This window comes from Salvelinus fontinalis, chromosome 16, assembly GCF_029448725.1.
Source record: "Salvelinus fontinalis isolate EN_2023a chromosome 16, ASM2944872v1, whole genome shotgun sequence".
Taxonomy (NCBI): Eukaryota; Metazoa; Chordata; class Actinopteri; order Salmoniformes; family Salmonidae; genus Salvelinus; species Salvelinus fontinalis.
This window is the reverse complement of record NC_074680.1, coordinates 44,424,900-44,452,303: the sequence shown is the minus strand read 5'-3', so window position 1 is coordinate 44,452,303 and position 27,404 is coordinate 44,424,900. Positions and strand designations below refer to the sequence as shown.

General features: G+C 43.5%; 3 protein-coding genes across 3 annotated transcripts in view; 1 reads left to right on the top strand and 2 right to left on the bottom strand.

Moving 5' to 3' along the window:
• Positions 1-3,183, top strand: part of LOC129813226 (bifunctional epoxide hydrolase 2-like) — a 24,444-nt gene extending 21,261 nt beyond the window's left edge. The window contains exon 19 of the mRNA XM_055865515.1: positions 1-3,183. This exon is cut by the window's left edge and continues 192 nt beyond it. The gene's annotated coding sequence lies outside the window, so the exon portion shown is untranslated.
• On the bottom strand, positions 3,065-11,449 carry LOC129813228 (phospholipase A and acyltransferase 1-like). The gene is made up of 5 exons (XM_055865517.1): positions 11,347-11,449; positions 8,056-8,185; positions 4,075-4,163; positions 3,494-3,658; positions 3,065-3,373 (listed from the first exon to the last, which is right to left on the bottom strand). The coding sequence occupies exons 1-5, from the start codon at positions 11,353-11,355 to the stop codon at positions 3,308-3,310; spliced, it is 459 nt and encodes a 152-aa protein (XP_055721492.1). The 5' UTR covers positions 11,356-11,449; the 3' UTR covers positions 3,065-3,307.
• Positions 11,450-11,625: 176 nt separating this feature from the next.
• LOC129813227 (zinc finger protein 513-like) lies at positions 11,626-26,749 on the bottom strand. Its single transcript, XM_055865516.1, has 4 exons — positions 25,823-26,749; positions 19,693-19,806; positions 18,943-19,593; positions 11,626-13,126 (listed from the first exon to the last, which is right to left on the bottom strand). Exons 1-4 carry the CDS (start codon positions 25,860-25,862, stop codon positions 12,111-12,113), a joined length of 1,821 nt encoding a protein of 606 aa, XP_055721491.1. The 5' UTR covers positions 25,863-26,749; the 3' UTR covers positions 11,626-12,110.
• Between the last annotated feature and the right edge of the window lie 655 nt (positions 26,750-27,404).

Genomic DNA, 27,404 nt, shown 5'->3' with positions numbered 1-27,404 from the left:
AAACCTGAAACATCTTTCTCTTCTAAAGACACACACACGATGCACAAATAGACAGTACCAACAGCCACGACACCTCCAGCATGTTTGTCTCAAAACGTCCCTTTTTGAGCCATTTCATGAGAAAGTGCGACTGGCCTATACGTTGAGTGTACAAAATATAAAGGACACCTGCTCTTTCCATGACTTAGGTCCCATTCTACACCTGCACTGCTTGCTGTTTGGGGTTTTAGGCTGGGGTTTGTGTACAGCACTTTGTGGCATCAGCTGATGTAAGAAGGGATATATAAATACATTTGAATTTGATTTGACTAGTGTTACTATAGAATGTCGATTATGTCATTATTACCCCAGCTTGTCTGTTTTTTCCAGTGGACAATTCGGACGGGATTCGTTTTTACCAAACTGCCCCTGTAATAATTGTTTTTCCCTCATTCACAATTGACCGTTATGACGGGAGCCTGGAGGCTCTTCGAGGTCGTGAAGATATTTCAAATGTCTAGGGATCAACCAGCTCTGTCTCACGATAGTACAAATGTCTAGGGATCAACCAGCTCTGTCTCACGATAGTACAGAGTTTAACAGGTGCTGTCTAGGGATCAACCAGCTCTGTCTCACGATAGTACAGAGTTTAACAGGTGCTGTCTAGGGATCAACCAGCTCTGTCTCACGATAGTACAGAGTTTAACAGGTGCTGTCTAGGGATCAACCAGCTCTGTCTCACGATAGGACAGAGTTTAACAGGTGCTGTCTAGGGATCAACCAGCTCTGTCTCACGATAGTACAGAGTTTAACAGGTGCTGTCTAGGGATCAACCAGCTCTGTCTCACGATAGGACAGAGTTTAACAGGTGCTGTCTAGGGATCAACCAGCTCTGTCTCACGATAGGACAGAGTTTAACAGGTGCTGTCTAGGGATCAACCAGCTCTGTCTCACGATAGGACAGAGTTTAACAGGTGCTGTCTAGGGATCAACCAGCTCTGTCTCACGATAGGACAGAGTTTAACAGGTGCTGTCTAGGGATCAACCAGCTCTGTCTCACGATAGGACAGAGTTTAACAGGTGCTGTCTAGGGATCAACCAGCTCTGTCTCACGATAGGACAGAGTTTAACAGGTGCTGTCTAGGGATCAACCAGCTCTGTCTCACGATAGTACAGAGTTTAACAGGTGCTGTCTAGGGATCAACCAGCTCTGTCTCACGATAGGACAGAGTTTAACAGGTGCTGTCTAGGGATCAACCAGCTCTGTCTCACGATAGGACAGAGTTTAACAGGTGCTGTCTAGGGATCAACCAGCTCTGTCTCACGATAGTACAGAGTTTAACAGGTGCTGTCTAGGGATCAACCAGCTCTGTCTCACGATAGGACAGAGTTTAACAGGTGCTGTCTAGGGATCAACCAGCTCTGTCTCACGATAGGACAGAGTTTAACAGGTGCTGTCTAGGGATCAACCAGCTCTGTCTCACGATAGGACAGAGTTTAACAGGTGCTGTCTAGGGATCAACCAGCTCTGTCTCACGATAGGACAGAGTTTAACAGGTGCTGTCTAGGGATCAACCAGCTCTGTCTCACGATAGGACAGAGTTTAACAGGTGCTGTCTAGGGATCAACCAGCTCTGTCTCACGATAGTACAGAGTTTAACAGGTGCTGTCTAGGGATCAACCAGCTCTGTCTCACGATAGGACAGAGTTTAACAGGTGCTGTCTAGGGATCAACCAGCTCTGTCTCACGATAGTACAGAGTTTAACAGGTGCTGTCTAGGGATCAACCAGCTCTGTCTCACGATAGGACAGAGTTTAACAGGTGCTGCACCCAGATTGGTTAAGAACATTGGAACAAATTGATGCTTAAAACAACGTGCTATGCAGGTACCCTACAGATGAATGATTTGTTTTGTTAAATAGCAACTTTTCTAGTGCCATACTTCTCTTTCAATAGATGAAGTGGACGATTCTGAGCCAATGAATTGATACATTGCCAAATCCGTCTGGTAATTTAATGTCTGCAGATTACAGCTCATTCTTCTTATTGATATGCATTATTATTTTGACTTTCTCCCAACTGAAGGCCATTAGCCCAATATTAGACAATCCTTAGACATTTAAAATGTCTTCACGACCTAGAAGAGCCTCCAGGCTGACGTCAACGGTCAATTAGGGGGGAAACAAAAATAACTACAGGGGCAGTTTGGTAAAACTGATCCGCTCTGAATCGTCCACTGGAAAAACAGACATGCTGTGGTCATTTACATTACATTTAAGTCATTTAGCAGACGCTCTTATCCAGAGCGACTTACAAATTGGTGCATTCACCTTATGATATCCAGTGGAACAACCACTTTACAATAGTGCATCTAACTCTTTTAAGGGGGGGGGGGGGGGGTTAGAAGTAATAATGACATACCTGACTTTCTATAGTAACACTAGTCCCGTACGAATAGGGTTAAAGAAGGATTTTTAAGTCTTGAGACATGGATTGTGTATGTGTGTCATTCAGAAGGTGAATAGGCAAGACAAAAGATTCAAGTGCCTTTTAAAACGGGGTATGGTAGTAGGTGCCGGGCGCACCGGTTTGTGTCAAGAACTGCAAGAGTGGAGGAAGAGGAGGAGAGAGTGGAGGAGGGAGTGTGTTATCATCAAACATCTTTCCTCTGTAATGCTGTACACACATTCACACTATAGGAGAAAGCGCTTCGGAGATGAAATTATTTTTCTTAGTAAATGTACCGCGCCTTTTCATTCCCCAGGACACAAGCACAAAGAGCAGATTCATAATTTCTCCATCGTTTCATGTCCCACATCACCATAACAACAATATGAGATCGACTTCAGGGCTCTACTCAATCCGCATCGGGGAAGTACAGCGTGATTGAAATGTGAAGGCAATGTAACCGCGTTAGTGGAGACTGCATTCACGTAAACTCTGCATACATCAGCACATTCACAAATGACCTGTAACGCTTTGGCAATACAGATTGAATGGTGCCCACGTCCCTTAAACTGAAATAAAACCCTCACCCCCGCCTTCTCTCTCGTTCTGTCTGAGACACACAGAATAATAGGAAAGTATTTTACTGTATTTTATTGATGTGTGTGTGTATATATATTAAAATAATACAATGTTCAATGTAACCCTGAACGTAAAAACTCAAGTAAAAATATTAATTCTCCTATATCATCATCCTACACTGGCTATGGAGTTACATTACTGTTATGATTCTCCTTGTTGTACCTCGTTAGTAGATATCTAGAGGGAATTAAACTGTAGACTGTGTTCCAATCTAGAACACAGCCACGGTCGTCGTCATGGTTACAACAACTTCTTCTCAAACGGCTTCTTCCAGGTGGGCAGGATCTGGGCGTAGACCTTTTCAATCTGTAACCAATCACAACAGATCTTCTCAATCTACAACCAATCACATCAGACATTGTTGCACATCATATACACCCCCCCCCTCAAAAGACACACACACACACTCACCATCCCTACCCTTACCTGGGTGGACTTCTTGAGTCCGTATCTGAAGAGCGTGGCCTGGTGTTCAGAGTTATGAAACAGGATGTCGAAGGTGACGTCTCTACCGATCATGTCGTCTATCGCAGGCTTCACCAGAGAGTAGAAATCCCTGGGAGGATGGACCTCATCCAGCAAGTTCCTCACCTACACAAACAGAGGAGCTATAACCTCACCTACACAAACAGAGGAGCTATAACCTCACCTACACACACAGAGGAGCTATAACCTCACCTACATTCACACAGAGGAGCTATAACCTCACCTACACACACAGAGAGGAGCTATAACCTCATCTACACACACAAAGAGGAGCTATAACCTCACCTACACACACAGAGGAGCTATAACCTCACCTACACACACACAGAGGAGCAATGACCTCACCTACACACACAGAGGAGCTATAACCTCACCTACACACACACAGAGGAGCTATAACCTCACCTACACACACACAGAGGAGCTATAACCTCACCTACACACACACAGAGGAGTTATAACCTCACACACACACAGTAAATATTTCATTATTATAGTTTGCATCTGAGTGAGTGTGTTACCTTGTATCTCCGTCCCACTAGCTCCACTGGGTCCAGTTTGACCTCTGACTTCAGGGCTCGGCCAAATAACAGCAGCTTCGTCTCCGAGTCTAAACACATAGTCGGTCAGTACAACAGAGCAAGTGTGTGTCAGTGTGTATGTACACGTTTTACTACACTTGTGATTACTTAAAAAAATATATATATATTTAACCTTTATTTAGCTAGGCAAGTCAGTTAAGAACAAATTCTTATTTACAATGACGGGCTAGGAACAGTGGGTTAACTGCCTCGTTCAGGGGCAGAACAACAGATTTTTACCTTGTCAGCATGGGGATTCAATCTAGCAACCTTTCGGTTACTGGCACAATGCTCCATCACTAGGTTACCTGCCGCCCAGGTAGCCTAGTGGTTAGACTTGAAGTCCTCACAAGAATAGTTAATAAACTAAAATTCAGAGAAGTGAGGACATTTTGCCGGTTCTCACTTGTAAAAAGGCCAATTTAGGCTTCGGTGTTATGGTATCAATTGTTGGTCCCCAAAAAGTCCTCACAAGTATAGTAACACAAAAACGAAAACAATTGCAAATTGTTGTGGACCTGTAAACAGGTTGTCTGAATTCAATAATGTTTTGCGTCTACTTTCCCCTAACCTAAACATTGCCCTCTGAAACCGGTGTGTAGGTTACCACTGTAGTTATCTTCCAGGGTAGACGATGTTTATGAATTTGTGGGCAGTGTAGCATATTTCGGGGGCCTCATTTATAAACCGTTACTTGACGTGAGAATGTGCTTGCCACCCCACAAACCTGCGATCCAAGCGTACCCACATTTGGTAGCAGTTGAAACATTGTATTGCGTTGCTGGAAAATAAGTATGTCGTGCAAATGAGGGATATGATGTAAAAGCTTACGTTTTTTTATGCTATGTCTGAATAGCTTACTGTTAGTTGAAATGTCCCAGGTGAACAATATTTCATTTATATGATACATAATACATAGGCTATTTTCATACCATTACAGAATAAATTCTTTACCACCTTTTCTGGCCATGACGGTTCATATTCCAGAATAAGCTTTAGCCCAAAACAAATTCAGGCAGGTCAACCATGATATAAGTCAGTATTCGAAGTCCATCCACGTGTGACGATGTCGGGAGATGACGTGGAAAACGGACACTAGGGGGCGCTGTTACCTTCACGTAGGTTTCAACGTTGTGGACGGAGATGGCGGATGGGCGATAAACATCTGCCTCTGAATCTAAAGGTTGCATGTTTGAATCCAGGGATAGAAAGTGGTTTTGACCATTACCTTAACCATTCAGAGTTCATGTCTAATCTTAACCATTCAGAGTTAATGTCTAACCTTAACCATTCAGAGTTAATGACTAACCTTAACCATTCAGAGTTAATGACTAACCTTAACCATTCAGAGTTAATGTCTAACCTTAACCATTCAGAGTTAATGACTAACCTTAACCATTCAGAGTTAATGTCTAACCTTAACCATTCAGAGTTAATGCCTAACCTTAACCATTCAGAGTTAATGTCTAACCTTAACCATTCAGAGTTAATGTCTAACCTTAACCATTCAGAGTTAATGCCTAACCTTAACCATTCAGAGTTAATGTCTAACCTTAACCATTCAGAGTTAATGACTAACCTTAACCATTCAGAGTTAATGTCTAACCTTAACCATTCAGAGTTAATGCCTAATCTTAACCATTCAGAGTTAATGTCTAACCTTAACCATTCAGAGTTAATGCCTGACCTTAACCATTCAGAGTTAATGTCTAACCTTAACCATTCAGAGTTTATGCCTAACCTTAACCATTCAGAGTTAATGTCTAACCTTAACCATTCAGAGTTAATGCCTGACCTTAACCATTCAGAGTTAATGTCTAACCTTAACCATTCAGAGTTAATGCCTAACCTTAAGAATTCGGAGTAAATGTCTATACTTAAACATTAAAACAATTTGACATTTGGAACAACTTCTACATTTGGCTTTTGAGAAACAGGAATGAACAACAAATGACCATGCACATCTCTCATTTAACTGAGCCTATACGTATTTTGCTCTATACATCTGAAAGGAAACGCGGTTTATAGGGTAATACTCGAATTTAAAACATGGACAGTTGATATTTTGCTTTGAAGTGTGTAGGCTATTGCTATAAGTACGCCTACTGAGTAGATATACAGTACGCTTCCAGACAATGTTTCAGAATTTGCGGGCAGCACATTTAGGTTTGGGAAAAAGTCAATGCAAAACATTGATTGAAATCAAATGATCAGTTTACAGGTACACATTTTTTATTTTTTTTACTGCAAATAAAGCAAATGTATTTGTAAAAATGTTAAACATTCTGACAACAGACAATTAATCAAGATTGCCATTGCTCCTTATTTTAGTAACTTCCCTGGCCTAATTCCAATACTTCCACAGTATACAGCAAATAAGGGGGTAATATTGTCACCACAAAGGTCATTTTTCAGGCAGAGTTGTAATACCTTTTAACGAGTCCAGTTTCAAGTCGGGTCAGATTTATATTGGGGGAAAATGCGCATGTATTGCGTGCGACAAGTTTATAAATCTTTTGTACATAGTGTTTTCAGAAATGGCTCATGCAGATATTTAGTGTCAAATGTACGCAGCGGTTATAAACGAGGCCGATGATCTTCAGTAGGCCCCCTAATGATTTTGTTAGTCACTCTCACTCAGATATCATATTAACAAAAATGGCGCCTGGAGAGGAAGGCAGATGTATCCCATGATAAGCTGTAGACCACACTATCTACCTAGAGACTTTTCATCTGTATTTTTCGTGGCTGTTTAAATACCACCACAGTCAGAGTCTGGCACTAAGACAGCAATGAATGAGCTGCATTCCGCCATAAGCAAACAGGAAAATGCTCACCCAGAGGCGGCGCTCCTAGTGGCCGGTGACTTTAATGCAGGGAAACTTAAATCAGTTTCACCTCATTTCTATCAGCATGTTACATGTGCAACAAGAGGAAAGAACTCTAGACCACCTTTACTCCACACAGAGATGTGTACGAAGCTCTCCCTCACCCTCCATTTGGCAAATCTGACCATTATTATATCCTCCTGATTCCTGCTTACAAGCAAAAACTAAAGCAGGTAGCACCAGTGACTCGGTCAACAAAGAAGTGGTCAGATGAAGCAGAGGCTAAGCTACAGGACTGTTTTGCACAGACTGGAATATGTTCCGTGATTCCTCCGATGGCATTGAGGAGTACACCACATCTGTCATTGACTTCATCAAGTGCATCGATGATGTCATCCCCACAGTGACTGTACGTACATACCCCAACCAGAAGCCATGGATTACAGGCAACATCTGCACTGAGCTAAAGGCTAGAGCTGTCGGTTTCAAGGAGCGGGACTCTAGCTTATAAGAAATCCTGCTATGCCCTCAGACGAACCATCAAACAGGCTAAGTGTCAATACAGGACTAAAATCGAATCGTATTACACCGACTCTGACGCATAGGAACTGAGAAGTGGTCTGTGGTCACCACCTGCAGAACCACTCCTTTATTGGGGGTGTCTTGCTAATTGCCTATAATTTCCACCTTTTGTCTATTCCATTTGCACAACAGCATGTGAAATTTATTGTCAATCAGTGTTGCTTCCTAAGTGGACAGTTTGATTTCACAGAAGTGTGATTGACTTGGAGTTACATTGTGTTGTTTAAGTGTTCCCTTTATTTTTTTGAGCAGTGTATATAACAGATCCCTCTGTATATATTTAATAGTTTTTCATCCCGGTGCTGAGGTGATGTGTCGTGGTTAATCTGTGTTTGTAGATCGGTGAATGAAGCCACAACAACCAAAGAGATAATGGCTGGGAGGTGGGGGGAGCTCACTAAAACTCAAACCCTGGTTACGGCCCTGTGTGTGTGTGTGTGTGTGTGTGTGTGTGTGTGTGTGTGTGTGTGTGTGTGTGTGTGTGTGTGTGTGTGTGTGTGTGGACACAGACCTCTGCAGGTAAGATGTGCTACGTAGGGCACTCCATCCCTCTCTCCGTAATAAATTCCAAAATGGGAGAAGTATTTATTCAGAGGAAACTCCAGGATGTCTCCTGGGAACGGCTTCGGATGGGAACTCCCCTACAAGGCAGAGAGAAACTGGGACTGAGACATGGTTACACACACACACGCACACACACACACACACACACACACACACACACACACACACACACCCCCCCAAACTCAGAACCAAACCCCCCCTACAGTTCTTGTGTTGATATAAAGTGTTAGTTGCTAGTGCTACAGGTTGGTCTTTCCTCTAAAGTCATTATAGAATCAGTCTAACATTTATGAATCATGATAACAAACACTACAATAATGTCTCATCACATAACAATCCTAGCTCAATAACCAATAATGTAGCTTCAAGCAGCAATGAACGGGGTTCACAGGATGACAGAAAGGACACGAGAGCAGTTGGATAACAAAACAAGGACTATCCTGTAGTAACTATCTTCCTTTATGTGCAATCAGTGAAAGCATTATCATGTTTATCTCTCAGTAACACAAGGACGACGCATGTGAAGTTTGGTCTTTGGATGCAGCAGGTAATCATTCTTAGGGATCCATTTTAACAAACGTAACACAATGGTATATCGTAGCGCTGGAGCTAGGGCTATAGGTCCGGGTGTGTGTAAGAAATATGTTTTTTGCTATTTTCAATGTGGGCATTATCAGCGCAATAGCTAGAGGTGGCACGAAAGGCCTGTGTTTGATAAATATATTATAGGTGTGACGAGGGCTTGGCCACTCATCGACCAATCAACACGCTGCATGCCGTTGTCTCAAGTTCTGTAGGTTATTAGCAGTGTTTGCGTTGTCATCAACCCGGGGGCCACTGAATATATTCTACCTAGTCCATTGTGGATTGATACAGTTTGGTTGATACAGTTGTTTAAATAACATAGACAGACTTCATTACCAAAATGATCCTATTTAGACTTTGTAGTACATTTTTACACTAGAATAAAAGTTTGTTGACTCATATCAATGCCACAACAGACCGTTTTTAAAATACGAAGTAGATTTTTTTAGGAACAGTCGCTCTTTTAAATCTAACATTCATTTAAATTGTATAACAGTTGTTTATTAAATTATAAATTGTTAACAGTTATTCCTTTTAAGATATCAATGCCAAAAAGTTGGGAGTGGATTTACAAATTTAAAATCTAATTTGTGAACTCTGCCATCTTTGGACCAATGAGTCATTTGGTCCTATGGTTCATGAGAAGATTTTAAGTATTTTTTTCTACATAATAAGGTATTTGCTAGCATCTACTGGTATCGTGTGTCCATCTTTGAATGTATCAATGTTTTTTGATGATGAGTCCAAAGATCCAGTTTGCTGTGAATCTGACTTTTAGTCCATGAGAACAATTTGGGGGATTATTTTAAGCATTAGCTTTACATAATCAAAAAAGTGAATTGTTAACAGTTATTCCTTTTAAGATATCAAGGCCAAAAACTTGGGAGTGGATTTACAAATTATTTCCTGATTTATAAATAACTCAAGACATCTCTTAACCAATCCCTTAACTTAGTTTGAGCAAGGCTAAGATGTACAATTGGCCTACATACTTCATTTCATGTTTTGGGGATTTATGGTTCATGCCATTTTTTTTAATGTAAAGGTTTTCCAATATGTGCAATATAAAGGAAAAATCTATCCTGACGGACATGAGTCATTGAGGCAAATTCGTTCAGCCTGAGGAAAGACACCTGCATACAAAGTTGCAGCGCCACCCGCAGGCCAATCAGTGCCATTATTTTAGACCAAGTTGCTCATGGCTTCTAGTTTCCGCGTGCCAAATTAGAAAAAAAAAGTTACCAATCTATGCTTGAGTTATTTGACCAGAAAAAAAGAAAAAAGAAGAAAGAAAAAAATAATCAAAGAATAACAATAGGTTTCACAGATTTGCTGTGAAGCCCTAATAATGTCTAATCATATACGATTAAGTATCCTACCAGGTAGTAATGATCAGAAAATGTAACAACAAAATGATTAAATATAATCCTACCAGGAAGTAATGACCAGATATAACATCATGTTTAAGTATAATCCTACCAGGAAGTAATGACAAGATAATATAACAACATGATAAAGTATAATACTACCAGGAAGTAATGAGAAATTAATATAACAATATGATTAAATATAATCCTACCAGGTAGTAATGACCAGATATAACATGATTAAATATAATCCTACCAGGAAGTAATGACCAGATATAACATGATTAAATATAATCCTACCAGGAAGTAATGACCAGATATAACATGATTAAATATAATCCTACCAGGAAGTAATGACCAGATATAACATGATTAAATATAATCCTACCAGGAAGTAATGACCAGATATAACATCATGATTAAATATAATCCTACCAGGAAGTAATGACCAGATATAACATCATGATTAAATATAATCCTACCAGGAAGTAATGACCAGATATAACATAATTAAATATAATCCTACCAGGAAGTAATGACCAGATATAACATAATTAAATATAATCCTACCAGGAAGTAATGACCAGATATAATATGATTAAATATAATCCTACCAGGAAGTAATGACGAGATATAACATAATTAAATATAATTCTACCAGGAAGTAATGACCAGACATAACATGATTAAATATAATCCTACCAGGAAGTAATGACCAGATATAATATGATTAAATATAATCCTACCAGGAAGTAATGACGAGATATAACAATATGATTAAATATAATACTACCAGGTAGTAATGACCCGATATAACATAATTAAATATAATCCTACCAGGAAGTAATGACCAGACATAACATGATTAAATATAATCCTACCAGGAAGTAATGACCAGACATAACATGATTAAATATAATCCTACCAGGAAGTAATGACCAGATATAACATGATTAAATATAATCCTACCAGGAAGTAATGACCAGATATAATATGATTAAATATAATCCTACCAGGAAGTAATGACGAGATATAACAATATGATTAAATATAATACTACCAGGTAGTAATGACCCGATATAACATAATTAAATATAATCCTACCAGGAAGTAATGACCAGACATAACATGATTAAATATAATCCTACCAGGAAGTAATGACCAGATATAATATGATTAAATATAATCCTACCAGGAAGTAATGACGAGATATAAGATCATGATTAAATATAATCCTACCAGGAAGTAATGACCAGATATAACAATATAATTAAATATAATCCTACCAGGCCCATGGGTGTTGGTGTTTCTCTTCTGTGTGCTTTGAAACTCCAGTCACAGACACCCACTTCAGAGAGACACTGAGAAATGCATAGATGATCTGAGAGCCTCTATCTTAATAATATCTCAGTCATGTTTTGCATAAGGGACCGTGATAATATGACCCCTTCAGTCAGGAAACACCTGTTGACAAAGACGCACACCCTAAAATATAAAGATATCAGATGGATTACAAGCATCACACACAAACCACCCCTATTACAAGTATAAACCCACAAAGGGAAAACAGTTAAAAGGTCTTTATTTCAGGATTGGAGAGATGTATAAGGCAACGTGTGCAGACAGACCTTTACTGTGGCCCTGTCCATTCTCTGAGTAGCCTTGCACTCAGCTGTGAAACATTGTTGAAATAATGATTAATAAAATAACTCAAATATAATCATACAAATTTGTACACTTTCACAATTCGGTTCATTGCAGTTAACAAAAAAATGGTTTAGTCACACAAAACCTGACTGTGAAATGGGCTACAATTCAATCAAAACATACATTTCAAACATTGGATCCACTGAATTAAAAACAACATGTTACAGTTCAAAAACAAGATCAATCTTTAACGGCACGCCCTTTAATGCCCAAGGTAAAGGTCAGTGCAGCAATCACATGCAGTACGACGGCTCATGTAGCTCCGCCTCTAAAGGCACCTGAGATAAGCCCCACCCCTCTGAGGCCTGAGAACACCAGTGTAATAAACACCCCCTCCCCCCAGCTACACCTCTCCCTGGCTATGCTTCCCTGTCTCTTGAACCCAGTGTTGGTCTGTGGTATGTGGTGGTGTGTGTTTCTCCGTTTTCTCCTGTGTGTTCCAGCCCTCGCTGTCTGCTGTAGTGTCCTGGTGTGTGTGTTTGTCCCAGCTGTCTGCTGCTGCAGTGTCCTGGTGTGTGTGTTTGTCCCAGCTGTCTGCTGTAGTGTCCTGGTGTGTGTGTTTGTCCCAGCTGTCTGTTGCAGTGTCCTGGTGTGTGTGTTTGTCCCAGCTGTCTGTTGTAGTGTCCTGGTGTGTGTGTTTGTCCCAGCTGTCGGTGTTGTGTCCGTGTTTCCTCTGATGGCGTTTGTAGTTGTCCCAGTGTCCCGTAGTGTAGTCACACTCAGCACAGCCATACGGCTTCTCCCCCGTGTGTCTCAGCATGTGTCTCTTCAGGTTCATACTCTGGTTACAGCTGTAGCCACACACAGAGCAGTGGAACGGCTTGGCTCCAGAGTGAATCCTCTCATGGCGCCTCAGGTTGGCCAGGTTCCCGCAGGCGTAGGAGCACTTGGGACAGCGGTAAGGCTTTTCCCCCGTGTGGACCCGGAGGTGGCGTTTCAGGTTGTCCAGGTGGGCCGAGGCGTAGGGGCACTGGGGACAGCGGTGGGGCTTCTCCCCGCTGTGGGTGTGGGCGTGTCGGGCCAGGTGGTTGGGGTAGAGGGAGAGGAAGGGGCAGAGAGGGCAGCGGTACAGCTTGCTGGCCCCTGACTGGAGTGTGTCAGTGGGGCTGGGGGACCCTGGTTTCTTGGAGATGAGAGACTCAGAACATTTATTACACACCTGCCCTCCGCCCTCCCCCTCAGTCTCTCCTTCTCCCTCCAGGGTGAGGCCACAGGAGCGACAGCAGAGGGGGAAGAGTAGATCAGGGAGGGGGGCGGAGGGGGGGAGACGAGGGGAGGAGGGAGAGACTACCCCCTCTAGGTTCTGGAGGAAATCAGAGCCCTCCCTCACACACACCGTCAGGTCTGACACCAAGGCATCTGAAGGAGAGAACAGTACACACACATTAACACACAAGTAGTGTGATGGACCGTTCAGTAGAGGGACCTTTTGTCACCTACTAAGGAAATGGCCTCTATAAACAGCATTTTAGGCAGTTAAATGTAACAAAACATTATTCATAATGAACACTACAATTTGTTTACAAGCATGACGGCTGTAGCAGCTTGTTGGCCAGCATCAGGGTGGAAACTTGAGGCCCAACAAAACAATTCTGTCACAACAGACAATGCCAGGAACATTGTGAATGTTGCATATTGTGGATGGCGTTTCATCACCGAACCGTGACCCCAAAACTGCAACACATACGGAGCGTGGTTTTGGTGAACCGGAGAGACACCCGTCACAACAGCGTGAAATGTACGTGCGTAGCCGGAGTCAGTGCACTCCGTGGCGTACGCCAACGTCGTCATGACAATCCATAATAAACAGTTGTATTTGTTTGCTATGTAGCCCCTGGGAGTTACTGTTGTGAGTTCCTTTTGACTCACCTTAGATGTGCCCACCTCACCGTACCTGTGCTAAACTGTTGTTGCGTTGCTAGCTCACTTCATCTACAAAGAGTAGCGTTATTCTATCTTGAGATCGGAGTCGTCTAGTTTTCCAGCCGTAGCCTGCCTAGGCTATATGCCTATGATGAAAATCAACACAGCTAAGCTGCAAATGTTTTCAAATATCTAGTCTATTTGATTGATAAACCTTAGCTTTACAAGTCAACTACATTTAGTCTACTTAGTATAGGGAAGATCATAGCAATTGCTTTTCTAAATCGAACCACGCAATGTATCCGCTTATTTTAAAGCAGGTGTCAAACTCATTCCACGGAGGGCCGAGTGTCTGCGGGGTGTCGCTCCTCCCTTGTACTTGATTGATACACGGAGGTCACTAATTAGTGACCCTTCACCTGGTTGTCTTGGTCTTAATTGAAAGGGAGAAAAAAAACATCTGCAAACACTCGGCCCTCCGTGGAATGAGTTTGATACCCCGGTTAAAAAAGCAGTGCTCCGCGTAGACGTGGAAAATATAGACTTTCTTTCGAATTTAAAGCGTTATGACTCCGTAGATGCTTACGGGCCTGTTCTCTCATTTGCATTCTATTTCCAGCGTTACCATGTTCGTTCAAGTGCTTAAAATATATATATATATATTTCATTTGAATTAGGCGTTGCAGCCCGACACACAACCCAAAGATCTTATTAAGTTCAGTAACCAGCCAACCAAACAGCTTCTTCCTCTTTTCTAACAGTTTCAGAAAGTTAACCAACACTTCTCCTTTCACTCTGAGCTTTGTGCTACAGGACATAATGTTCTCACTAAAACTATCCTCTAACATATCACTCCCAGTTTGAGTGAGGATCATTGGTGCTGGTTGGGTAAATATGTTGAACAGGTGTGTGTAATGCATATCTTTATATATATATATATATATATATATATATATATATATATATATAGTACAAATCAAATGTTTGGACACCTACTCATTCAAGGGTTTTTCTTAATTTAAAAAAAAAACTATTTTCTACATTGTAGAATAATAGTGAAGACATCAAAACTTTGAAATAACACATATGGAATCATGTAGTAACCAAAAAAGTGTTATTCAAATCAAAACATATTTTATATTTGAGATTCTTCAAATAGCCACCCTTTGCCTTGAAGACTGCTTTGCACACTCTTGGCATTCTCTCAACCAGCTTCTTGGGGTAGTCACCTGGAATACATTTCAATTAACAAGTGTGCCTTGTTAATTTGTGGAATTTCCTTCCTTCTTAATGCGTTTGAGCCAATCAGTTGTGTTGTGACAAGGTAGGGATGGTATACAGAAGATAGCCCCATTTGGTAAAAGACCAAGTCCATATTATGGCAAGAACAGCTCAAATAAGAAAAGGGAAACAACAGTCCATTATTACTTTAAGACATGAAGATCAGTCAATCTGGAAAATGTCAATAACTTTGAAAGTTTCTTCAAGTGCAGTCGCAAAAACCATCAAACGCTATGATGAAAGTGGCTCGCATGAGGACCGCCACGGGAAAGTAAGACCCTTCACAGAGTTCAAGTAACAGACACATTTCAACATCAACTGTTCGGAGGAGACTGTGTAAATCAGGCCTTCATGGTGGAATTTCTGCAAATAAACCACTACTTAAGGACACAGATCAGAAGAAGAGACTTGCTTGGGCCAAGAAACATGAGCAATGGACATTAGACCGGTGGAAATTTGTACTTTGGTCTGGAGTCCAAATTTGAGATTTTTGGTTCCAACCGCCGTGTCTTTGTGAGAAGCGGTGTGGGTGAACAGATGATCTCCGCATGTGTCGTTCCCACCGTGAAGCATGGAGGAAGAGGTGTGATGTTGCTTTGCTGATGACACTTGGTAATTTATTTAGAATTTAAGGCACATTTAACCAGCATGGCTACCACAGCATTCTGCAGTGATACACCCATCCCATCTGGTTTGCGCTTAGTGGGACTATCATTTATTTTTCCACAGGACAATGACGCAACACACCCCCAGGCTGTGTAAGGACTATTTGACCAGGAAGGAGTGGTTCATCAGATGACCTGACCTCCACAATCACCCGACCTCAACCCAATTGAGATGGTTTGGGATGAGTTGGACCTCAGAGTGAAGGAAAAGCAGCCAACAAGTGCTCAGGATGTGGGAACTCCTTCAAGACTGTTGGAAAAGCATTCCAGGTTAACCTGTTGGGGATGGGGGCGCTGTTTAGACTATTTATGCTAATTTGGCTACTTTTTTAAACGGCTTCCCACAAAATCCTTGATCGTACAATATGCATATTATTATTATTATTGGATAGAAAACAGTCTATAGTTTCTATAGGAGTTGAAATTTTGTCTCTAAGTGGAACAGAGCCCATTCTACAGCAATTTCCCTGACATGGAGTCAGATTTGAGAAATGTTGGCCACTCTTCTGATGTCAGTTAAAAGGGCACTGTCGTTGCTATGACTATACGGATACTTCTTACGTCTTCCCCTGGATGCCTTTACGTGATGACGATTCCAACGGGGTCGATTGCGCGTTCACAGGCCCTACAAATGAAAAAACCCTGAAGCTAGTCATTCTTTGGGAGCTGCGTCATGAGCCTAGAGGACACCGGCGCGCACCTGTTCCAAGCGTTAGTTTAGCCTGTTATATTTCTCCGGTCATCTTTTCACTCGTTATAGGAGTTAAAAACATCATAAGGTAGTTAATTTAAAGCGTTTTATAGCAATTTATATCCGTTTAGTGCGATTTTGGGGCATTTATTTTTGCAACGATGTGAAAAGTTGGGCACGCTTTTCAGTTCATCCCGAACGCAGTTGACATTTCCACATGGCAAGAGGACAGCTTTCCACCAAAAGACGATTTCTCCCAAGAAAGGATCCTTTGCCCAAGATACTGATGGAAGAACAGCTCAAGGTAGGACATTTTTATTATGATAAATCGTGTTTCTGTCGAAACATTTTAGTGGCTTAGGACGCCATGTTTTTTGACGTAGCTTCGCTTGGCGCAAACTGTATTGAAAAGTAAGGATAAATTAAAAAATGTAATAACGCAATTGTATTAAGAATTAAATTGTCTATCAATCCCTGTCCACCCTATATTTTTTAGTCACGTTTATGAGTATTTATGTATAAGAGTAGATCACTGTCTAAGTGGCGCAAGGACTTTTTCTTTACCAGCTTGTCTACATTTCACATTGTCTAACCATGATTTTGGTGGCTAAATATAAACATTTTCGATCAAACTGTATATGCATGTTGTAATGTGATGTTACAGGAGTGTCATCGGAAGAATTCTGAGAAGGTTAGTGAAAAAATTAATATCTTTTGGCGATGTTGACTTTTATCGCTCACTTTGGCTAGAATCAATGCTGGGCTGCTAATTGCTATGTGCTAAGCTAATATAACGATTTATTGTGTTTTCGCTGTAAGACACTTAGAAAATCTGAAATATTGTCTGTATTCACAGGATCTGTGTCTTTCGATTCGTGTATGCTGTGTATTTTTACGAAATGTTTGATGATTAGTAGTTAGGTAAACACGTTGCTCATTGTAATTATTCTAGTCCATTTGTGATGGTGGGTGCAATTGTAAACTATGCCATCTACCTGAAATATGCACTTTTTTCTAACAAAACCTATCCCATACCATAAATATGTTATCAGACTGTCATCTAATGAGTTTTTTTGTTGGTTAGGGGCTATAAATATCTTAGTTTAGCCGAATTGGTGATGGCTACTGGTGTTGGTGGACAAATAAAAGATGGTGGATTATGCTAATGTGTTTTTAGGTAATAGATGTACATCTTTACATATTGTGTCTTCCCTGTAAAACATTTTAAAAATCGGAAATGTTGACTGGATTCACAAGATCTGTGTCTTTCATTAGCTGTATTGGACTTTAATGTGTGAAAGTTAAATATTTTAAAAAAATATTTTTTTTGAATTTCGCGGCACTGGTTTTTCAGTGGGGGGGGGGGGGGGGGGTGTGCCGCTAGCGCCACGCTGATCCTAGACAGGTTAAACTGATTGAGAGAATGCCAAGAGTGTGCAAAGCTCTCATCAAGGCTTTGAAGAATCTAAAATCTAAAATATATTTGGATTTGTTTAACACTTCTTTGGTTACTACATGATTCCATATGTGTTATTTCATAGTTTTGATGTCTTCACTATTATTCTACAATGTAGAAAATAGTGAAAATAAAGAAAAATCCTTGAATGAGAAGGTGTGTCCAAATGTTTGACTTGTTGTAAAGGTGGTATATAAATATAGGACACATATAGATAGCTCTAGAGATATATATATATAAATGCAAATTAATTACTTAGAAATCATACAATGTGATTTTCTGGATTTTTGTTTTAGATTCAGTCTTTCACAGTTGAAGTGTACCTATGATAAAAATTACAGACCTCTACATGCTTTGTAAGTAGGAAAACCTGCAAAATCGGCAGTGTATCAAATACTTGTTCTCCCCACTGTATATATACACATACATATACTTGTGGACACCTCTTCAAATGAGTCTATTGAGCTCTTTCATCTACACTCGATACTGACAGGTGTGCAATCTCCATTGGCAGTAGAATGGCCGATACTGAAGACCTCAGTAACTTTAAAATGTGGCAATGTCATAGGATGCCACCTTTCCAACAAGTCAGTTCCTCAAATTTCTGCCCTGGTCAACTGTAAGTGCTGTTAAATTAACACTACAGCATACAATGACATTCTAGACATTTCTATGCTTCCAACTCTGTGGCAAAAGTTTGGGGAAGGCCCTTTCCTGTTTCACCATGACAATGCCCCCGTGCACAAAGCAAGCTCCATACAGAAATGGTTTGTCGAGATCAGTGTGGAAAAACTTAACTGGTCTGCACAGAGCCCTGACCTCAACCGCATCGAACACCTTTGGGATGAATTGTAACGCCGACTGTGAGCCGGACCTAATCACCCAACATCAGTGCCCGACCTCACTAATGCCCTGGTGGCTGAATGGAAGCAAGTCCCTGCAGCAACATTCCAACATCTAGTGGAAAGCCTCCCCAGAAGAGTGGAGGCTGTTATAGCAGCAATGGGGAGACCAACTCCATATTAACGCCTAGGATTTTGGAATGAGATGTTTTCGACGAGCAGGTGTCCACATACTTTTGGTCAAAGAGACTTACAGTCATGCGTGTATACATCTCACATATGGGTGGACCCGGGAACCGAATCCACAACCCTGGTGTTGCAAGCACCATGCTCTACCAACTGAGTCATACGGGACCCGTGTGTGTGTGTGTACATGCCTGATTGTGTGCTCTCAACCTCAGCGTTTCCTCGGTGTGTGTGTTTTCGTCCGCTGCGTCTCATCAGTGTGTGTGTGCGTTGCGCCCGGGGTTCCTGGCTGTGTGAGCGCTGGTGCCTCCGCAGGTTCCCCAGGGAACTACAGGCATAGCTGCAGGCGTTGCAGAGGTAGGGCTTCTCCCCGGTGTGTGTGCGTGTGTGTCTCTGCAGGTTGACCCTCTGCGTAGAGGCGTAGGGGCAGTGGGGACAGCGGTAAGGCTTCTCTCCGTCATGCGTTCTCATGTGGCGTTTTAGATGGTTGGAGTAGCGAGAGGAGAAACTACACAGAGAGCACGCGTACACCTTCATACAGGCGTCTTCATCACCCGCCTTACTTCTCTTCCTCTTCCTGTCTTGCACCGCATGGGATTGGACGGCTGCGGTTGACTCCTCCCCTTGTGAGGTGTCCTCCAAGGCTGTGTGCGATTCCGACTGGACGTCCTCCTCACAGGTCGTGCAGTAGAGTCCCACCCCCAAGTGTAGTCCCGCTCCTAGGTCAAGGTCGGCCCCAATCAGTTGACCACACCCCTTACAGGAGAGGAATGCTGGGAAGTTGGAGTCATCCGGAGCCGGAAGGCTGGAGCTTTCATCACTCAGAGAAAACACAGTCAGAGCTGGTGGAGGGAGAGGGGATACCACAGCATTTAGTCAAGGACTCGGAAATCCGTGTGTGTGTGTGTGTGTGTGTGTGTGTGTGTGTGTGTGTGTCTGACCTGTGTCTCTGTCCAGCCCCATGATCTCCGTGTCTCCAAACTCACAGAGCTCTCCACTAAGCAGGAAGTCACTGTCCAGAACTAGGCATCCTGGATCACATTCCACACCGTCTACTGCAACACATACACACCGTCATCATTACACTACACACACACACACACACACACACACACCATCATTACACTACACACACACACACACACACACACACACACACAGCATCATTACACTACACACACACAGCATCATTACACTACACACACACAGCATCATTACACTACACACACACACACAGCATCGTTACACTACACACACACATCGTCATCATTACACTACACACACACACACACAGCATCATTACACTACACACACACACAGCATCATTACACTACACACACACACAGCATCATTACACTACACACAGCATCATTACACTACACACAGCATCATTACACTACACACAGCATCATTACACTACACACACACACACACACACACAGCATCATTACACTACACACACACACACAGCATCATTACACTACACACACACATAGCATCATTACACTACACACAGCATCATTACACTACACACACACACAGCATCATGACACTACACACACACACACAGCATCATGACACTACACACACACACATAGCATCATGACACTACACACACACACAGCATCATGACACTACACACACACACAGCATCATGACACTACACACACACACAGCATCATGACACTACACACACACACAGCATCATGACACTACACACACACACAGCATCATGACACTACACACAAACAGCATCATGACACTACACACAAACAGCATCATTACACTACACACACACACACACAGCATCATTACACTACACACAAACAGCATCATTACACTACACACAGCATCATTACACTACACACACACACACACACAGCATCATTACACTACACACACACAGCATCATTACACTACACACACACACAGCATCATTACACTACACACACACACACACACAGCATCATTACACTACACACACACACACACAGCATCATTACACTACACACACACACAGCATCATTACACTACACACACACACAGCATCATTACACTACACACACACACAGCATCATTACACTACACACACACACAGCATCATTACACTACACACACACAGCATCATTACACTACACTGTCTACTATAATACACATCATCGTTACACTTAGTGGTTTTCCAGGGTCTTGTCTGTCAGTGCTGAGTTATACAGCTGTCTGCTGCTCATGATAGCTCTCCTACATGTCAGAAGTGGAGTTCCATCTTGTTGTGACATGGTGTATGAGCTCGTGGGTCGGTAGCTGTAACACTTCCTGCTTGGTCTTAAGCACATGAGCGGCTGTTGTGCTTCGGTGGAAACAGGAAACGACCGTCCTGATCCTCCCGAGGAGGCGGTCCATCTGGTTCACTGAGATTCTCCTTTGGGATGCTAAATGGATCACATGTGCAAAGCAAGCTATCTGTTGCCCCAGTCCAGCTTCTATCACTGCATTTTCTTGGTTCTTGGTATTATCTGTGGTGGTTGGGATATTTCTATTGGGCCTCTCTAGCTTCCACTCTGCTACTGCTCCTAGCAGTACCCGCGCCAGATTTGTGCCTGTGTGACTCTCATAGAGTGGGAGTGTCTGTAGCACCGGAGTTCACATCTCCCACTCCTCTGTGGTGTAGTGAGCAGTCACAGTCACCTAGCTTTCTGTTAGCCTGGAGGTCCACCCGTCTGTGGTGTAGTGAGCAGTCACAGTCACCTAGCTTTCTGTTAGCCTGGAGGTACACCCGTCTGTGGTGTAGTGAGCAGTCACAGTCACCTAGCTTTCTGTTAGCCTGGAGGTCCACCCGTCTGTGGTGTAGTGAGCAGTCACAGTCACCTAGCTTTCTGTTAGCCTGGAGGTCCACCCGTCTGTGGTGTAGTGAGCAGTCACAGTCACCTAGCTTTCTGTTAGCCTGGAGGTCCACCCGTCTGTGGTGTAGTGAGCAGTCACAGTCACCTAGCTTTCTGTTAGCCTGGAGGTCCACCCGTCTGTGGTGTAGTGAGCAGTCACAGTCACCTAGCTTTCTGTTAGCCTGGAGGTCCACCCGTCTGTGGTGTAGTGAGCAGTCACAGTCACCTAGCTTTCTGTTAGCCTGGAGGTCCACCCGTCTGTGGTGTAGTGAGCAGTCACAGTCACCTAGCTTTCTGTTAGCCTGGAGGTCCACCCGTCTGTGGTGTAGTGAGCAGTCACAGTCACCTAGCTTTCTGTTAGCCTGGAGGTCCACCCGTCTGTGGTGTAGTGAGCAGTCACAGTCACCTAGCTTTCTGTTAGCCTGGAGGTTCAGCCGACTGTGGTGTAGTGAGCAGTCACAGTCACCTAGCTTTCTGTTAGCCTGGAGGTCCACCCGTCTTTGGTGTAGTGAGCAGTCACAGTCACCTAGCTTTCTGTTAGCCTGGAGGTTCAGCCGACTGTGGTGTAGTGAGCAGTCACAGTCACCTAGCTTTCTGTTAGCCTGGAGGTCCACCCGTCTGTGGTGTAGTGAGCAGTCACAGTCACCTAGCTTTCTGTTAGCCTGGAGGTCCACCCGTCTGTGGTGTAGTGAGCAGTCACAGTCACCTAGCTTTCTGTTAGCCTGGAGGTCCACCCGTCTGTGGTGTAGTGAGCAGTCACAGTCACCTAGCTTTCTGTTAGCCTGGAGGTCCACCCGTCTGTGGTGTAGTGAGCAGTCACAGTCACCTAGCTTTCTGTTAGCCTGGAGGTCCACTCCTCCGTGGTGTAGTGAGCAGTCACAGTCACCTAGCTTTCTGTTAGCCTGGAGGTACACCCGTCTGTGGTGTAGTGAGCAGTCACAGTCACCTAGCTTTCTGTTAGCCTGGAGGTCCACTCCTCCGTGGTGTAGTGAGCAGTCACAGTCACCTAGCTTTCTGTTAGCCTGGAGGTACACCCGTCTGTGGTGTAGTGAGCAGTCACAGTCACCTATCTTTCTGTTAGCCTGGAGGTTCAGCCGACTGTGGTGTAGTGAGCAGTCACAGTCACCTAGCTTTCTGTTAGCCTGGAGGTCCACCCGTCTGTGGTGTAGTGAGCAGTCACAGTCACCTAGCTTTCTGTTAGCCTGGAGGTCCACCCGTCTGTGGTGTAGTGAGCAGTCACAGTCACCTAGCTTTCTGTTAGCCTGGAGGTCCACCCGTCTGTGGTGTAGTGAGCAGTCACAGTCACCTAGCTTTCTGTTAGCCTGGAGGTCCACTCCTCCGTGGTGTAGTGAGCAGTCACAGTCACCTAGCTTTCTGTTAGCCTGGAGGTCCACCCGTCTGTGGTGTAGTGAGCAGTCACAGTCACCTAGCTTTCTGTTAGCCTGGAGGTCCACTCCTCCGTGGTGTAGTGAGCAGTCACAGTCACCTAGTTTTCTGTTAGCCTGGAGGTCCACCCGTCTGTGGTGTAGTGAGCAGTCACAGTCACCTAGCTTTCTGTTAGCCTGGAGGTCCACCCGTCTGTGGTGTAGTGAGCAGTCACAGTCACCTAGCTTTCTGTTAGCCTGGAGGTCCACTCCTCCGTGGTGTAGTGAGCAGTCACAGTCACCTAGCTTTCTGTTAGCCTGGAGGTACACCCGTCTGTGGTGTAGTGAGCAGTCACAGTCACCTAGCTTTCTGTTAGCCTGGAGGTCCACCCGTCTGTGGTGTAGTGAGCAGTCACAGTCACCTAGCTTTCTGTTAGCCTGGAGGTCCACCCGTCTGTGGTGTAGTGAGCAGTCACAGTCACCTAGCTTTCTGTTAGCCTGGAGGTCCACCCGTCTGTGGTGTAGTGAGCAGTCACAGTCACCTAGCTTTCTGTTAGCCTGGAGGTCCACTCCTCCGTGGTGTAGTGAGCAGTCACAGTCACCTAGCTTTCTGTTAGCCTGGAGGTACACCCGTCTGTGGTGTAGTGAGCAGTCACAGTCACCTAGCTTTCTGTTAGCCTGGAGGTCCACCCGTCTGTGGTGTAGTGAGCAGTCACAGTCACCTAGCTTTCTGTTAGCCTGGAGGTCCACTCCTCCGTGGTGTAGTGAGCAGTCACAGTCACCTAGCTTTCTGTTAGCCTGGAGGTCCACCCGTCTGTGGTGTAGTGAGCAGTCACAGTCACCTAGCTTTCTGTTAGCCTGGAGGTCCACTCCTCCGTGGTGTAGTGAGCAGTCACAGTCACCTAGCTTTCTGTTAGCCTGGAGGTACACCCGTCTGTGGTGTAGTGAGCAGTCACAGTCACCTAGCTTTCTGTTAGCCTGGAGGTCCACCCGTCTGTGGTGTAGTGAGCAGTCACAGTCACCTAGCTTTCTGTTAGCCTGGAGGTCCACTCCTCCGTGGTGTAGTGAGCAGTCACAGTCACCTAGCTTTCTGTTAGCCTGGAGGTCCACCCGTCTGTGGTGTAGTGAGCAGTCACAGTCACCTAGCTTTCTGTTAGCCTGGAGGTCCACTCCTCCGTGGTGTAGTGAGCAGTCACAGTCACCTAGCTTTCTGTTAGCCTGGAGGTCCACTCCTCCGTGGTGTAGTGAGCAGTCAGTCACCTAGCTTTCTGTTAGCCTGGAGGTACACCCGTCTGTGGTGTAGTGAGCAACAAAAGTATGGCGTCATGTCTGCAGTGATAAACATCCCAATAGATTTGGTGATGGCTTCAGCCCGGTCTGATTCTGCAGCAAAGGGCTTAGATGCCGCGGTGAGAAGTTGTTGTCTCTTGGCTGAGTTGGCTCCCGTCACTGACACACCAGGGTGATGACGCTTTAAATGTGTGGCCACGCTCCATGCATTTCCATGATCATACGGCTTTCTGTGGCTCAATGCCGACACACCGTAATGGTGCTGTCCACCACCCTTCCTCCGTCATCATATTTGACAGGGAAGCCAAAATGCTCCCATACTTGAGACTTAAATGAAGCAGGAGGCTTTTCCAGTTCTTCAGCTCCTCCTCTGGCCATGGCTGTCACTGCGCTTTTTTCTTCTTTGCTTTTTGCAACGCGAGCATCCAGGATTGATTCGTTGGGATTCAACATGCCCCGTTCACGTGAACAGAACAAACAACTGCTTTAAAACACAGTTATCAAATCAACCTTCAGGCTTCAGAGAAAAACACAACATCTGTCTTGTCTGCTCACTGCAACTCTGCAATTATTACTTTCAAAAGTAACAGCGGCAGTAAAACTGTATTTTACACTATGATGGTTAAACTTTGCAATTGATCTGCGGTTCACAAGCGTGCCGAAACCGTGGGGGGTGATCCATATGGATCACGGGTCAACTACGGTCCGTAACACCACTAGTTACACTACGCTGTCCACTGCAATACACACACACAGGAGAGGGCAGATGGAGGGGGGAGGAGAGATGGAGAGAGAGGGAGGAGAGGTAGGGAAGGACAGAGGAAGAGTGGAGAGGGAGATAGAGGAGGGAGGAAAGGGGGCAGGGGAGGGATTGAGAGTGGAGGGAGAGAGGGTGGAGAGCGGGACAGAGAGGGGGGAGAGCGGGAAAGAGTGAAAGAGAGGGGGAGAGGGAAAGAGAGAGGGAAAGACAGAGACGGGAGAAAGAGGGAGAGGAGGTCAGGTAGGGGAGAGCCTGTAGAGGAAGTGGAGACAAGAAGAAGAGAGGAAGTCCAGGATGAGATGAAACACACAGAAAGACAGGATGAGAAACACACATCCGTGAGAGGAAAGAGGATGACGAAACCGTGTGACCCAACATATAAATCATGCACACACGCATGACACACAAACAGGAGAGCAACAAACAAAAATATCTGTTCAGTTGTGTGAACTGGTGGGGGTTTAGCAAATGTGTACACCTCAACTCGCTCACTAAATGACCTAATCCTGTATCAACGTTAGATATAAATATAATGTTACTATCCAAATCAGTACGAAAGACGGATTTGATTGATTAAGGTTACAGTTAAACTAGTTACCATCCATGAGCCACGGATCACTCCTGTAGTAGGTAACGGTACACATAGCAACATATCTCTGACATTGAAAGATGTAACCAAGACTCAAAGGACATCCAGCGAGTTAGCTTTGTGACAACTCCTTCACTACCCAGTCGATAGCATGACTAGTAGCTAGCTAGGTTATCACACTTGACTTACATTTCACGGGCTGTGGGTTCGACTGTTTTCTCCTCGGCATTATCCCTCTTCTTTATCTGCCTCGCTGTCCTGTCCGTCAGCCAGTCGCTGTCCTGTCCGTCAGCCAGTCGCAGTTCCCGCTGTGGTCTGGTGTCGCAGTCAGCGCGTCAATCCCTCCACTCTGTCATCTTCCTCTTCCTCCAACGGACAAACGCAGAAGTATCCGTGCCATCGATCAAACACACTAGTTAGCTAGCTAAATATATGTGCGGGGACTGGCTGTCTCAGTTTGCCATTCTCAAACTCGTTAGTCAAACCGAGAACATCATTAGCTAGGTAACTCTCTCAAAACACATCGAGCTATAGAGAGAGAAATTGGGCAAATGGAAGCTAATCAGCTAACGTTACATATAGCTCAACTATCTAGCGTTCAGTATTTAGGAAAAAACAAATAGTAAATTACGTCAATACGTTTGATGAAATGCAAAGGCTACATTGATATCAACTTAAGTTGTCGTTTAGAGAAACAACAACTACCTCTTACTAACTTCGTCGAAGGTCCATTGTGTACTTACAGCAATTTCCTAGAGCGTGACGTCAGAGTCATTCTAAACTACTTCCGGTTATTGGGGCTTGTAGTTTTTAAAATGTAGTCAGCTAACTTTGTACTGTTGCAATTATCACATCCACACACTACAGAGCCAACAAACGTTGATTTTTTTAGGAAGAAAAAATATAAAATGTATTTTTTTCATTTAGCCTCTTTGTCTAATACTAATTTAAAGTTTAAGCTAATTGTGCACGCAAATAAGTCCTAACACCGGACATATCCTATCCTCTGCCGGTTACAGAGATCATTCAGTGGCATCATTTGTAAAAACATATCTGTATTTACCTGATACTGTAATTACCTGATACTGGGTTTGACCACAAGGGGGCATCACTGGTCCCCCCCCCCCCCCCCCCCCCCCCCCCCTGATAGATTAGAGCAACTAGAACTGGAAGTTTAGATAAGGTCTTTTTTCGTAATATAATATCATAGGTTACTGAGAGAGGAGCAACATGGAAACAGCCTTTTAAGAATCACAGGAGATGAAGTTGTTTTCCCTTGACTGCCTATGGAACATATGGGCTGCTTCTCCTAATCCAATTATGTGTTTATACAAAGCAAATCAAATTCTATTTCACACATATGCCGAATAGAACAGGTGTAGACCTTATCGTGAAATGCTTACTTTACAAGCCCTTAACCAACAATGCAGTTCAAGAAATAGAGTTAAGAAAATATTTACTAAATAAACTAAAGTAAAAAATTAAATTAAAAGTAACCCAATAAAATTACATAACAATAACGAGGCTATATACATGGAGGTACCGGTACCGAGTCGATGTTGGGGGTACAGGTTAGTCGAGGTAAATTGTACATGTCAGTAGGCACAAAGTGACTATGCAAAGATAATAAACAGCGAGTAGCAGCAGTGTACAAAACAATGGATATAGTCCAGTGACATTTGATTAGATGTTCAGTGGTCGTATGGCTTGGAGGTAGAAGCTGTTAAGAAGCTATTTGATCTAGACATGGAGTCACAACACCATGGCAACA

Coding starts and splice junctions, on each gene's coding strand:
- LOC129813227 (XM_055865516.1), bottom strand. CDS start 25,862: ATGCCGAGGAGAAAACAGTCGAACCCACAGCCCGTGAAAT. Junction 19,807..25,822: donor GAACCCACAGCCCGTGAAAT/GTAAGTCAAGTG, acceptor TATGTGTTGCAG/TAGACGGTGTGGAATGTGAT. Junction 13,127..18,942: donor GGTTGAGAGCACACAATCAG/GCATGTACACAC, acceptor TCTCTCCTTCAG/ATGCCTTGGTGTCAGACCTG.
- LOC129813228 (XM_055865517.1), bottom strand. Junction 4,164..8,055: donor AGCACATCTTACCTGCAGAG/GTCTGTGTCCAC, acceptor CTATGTGTTTAG/ACTCGGAGACGAAGCTGCTG. Junction 3,374..3,493: donor GACTCAAGAAGTCCACCCAG/GTAAGGGTAGGG, acceptor GATTGGTTACAG/ATTGAAAAGGTCTACGCCCA.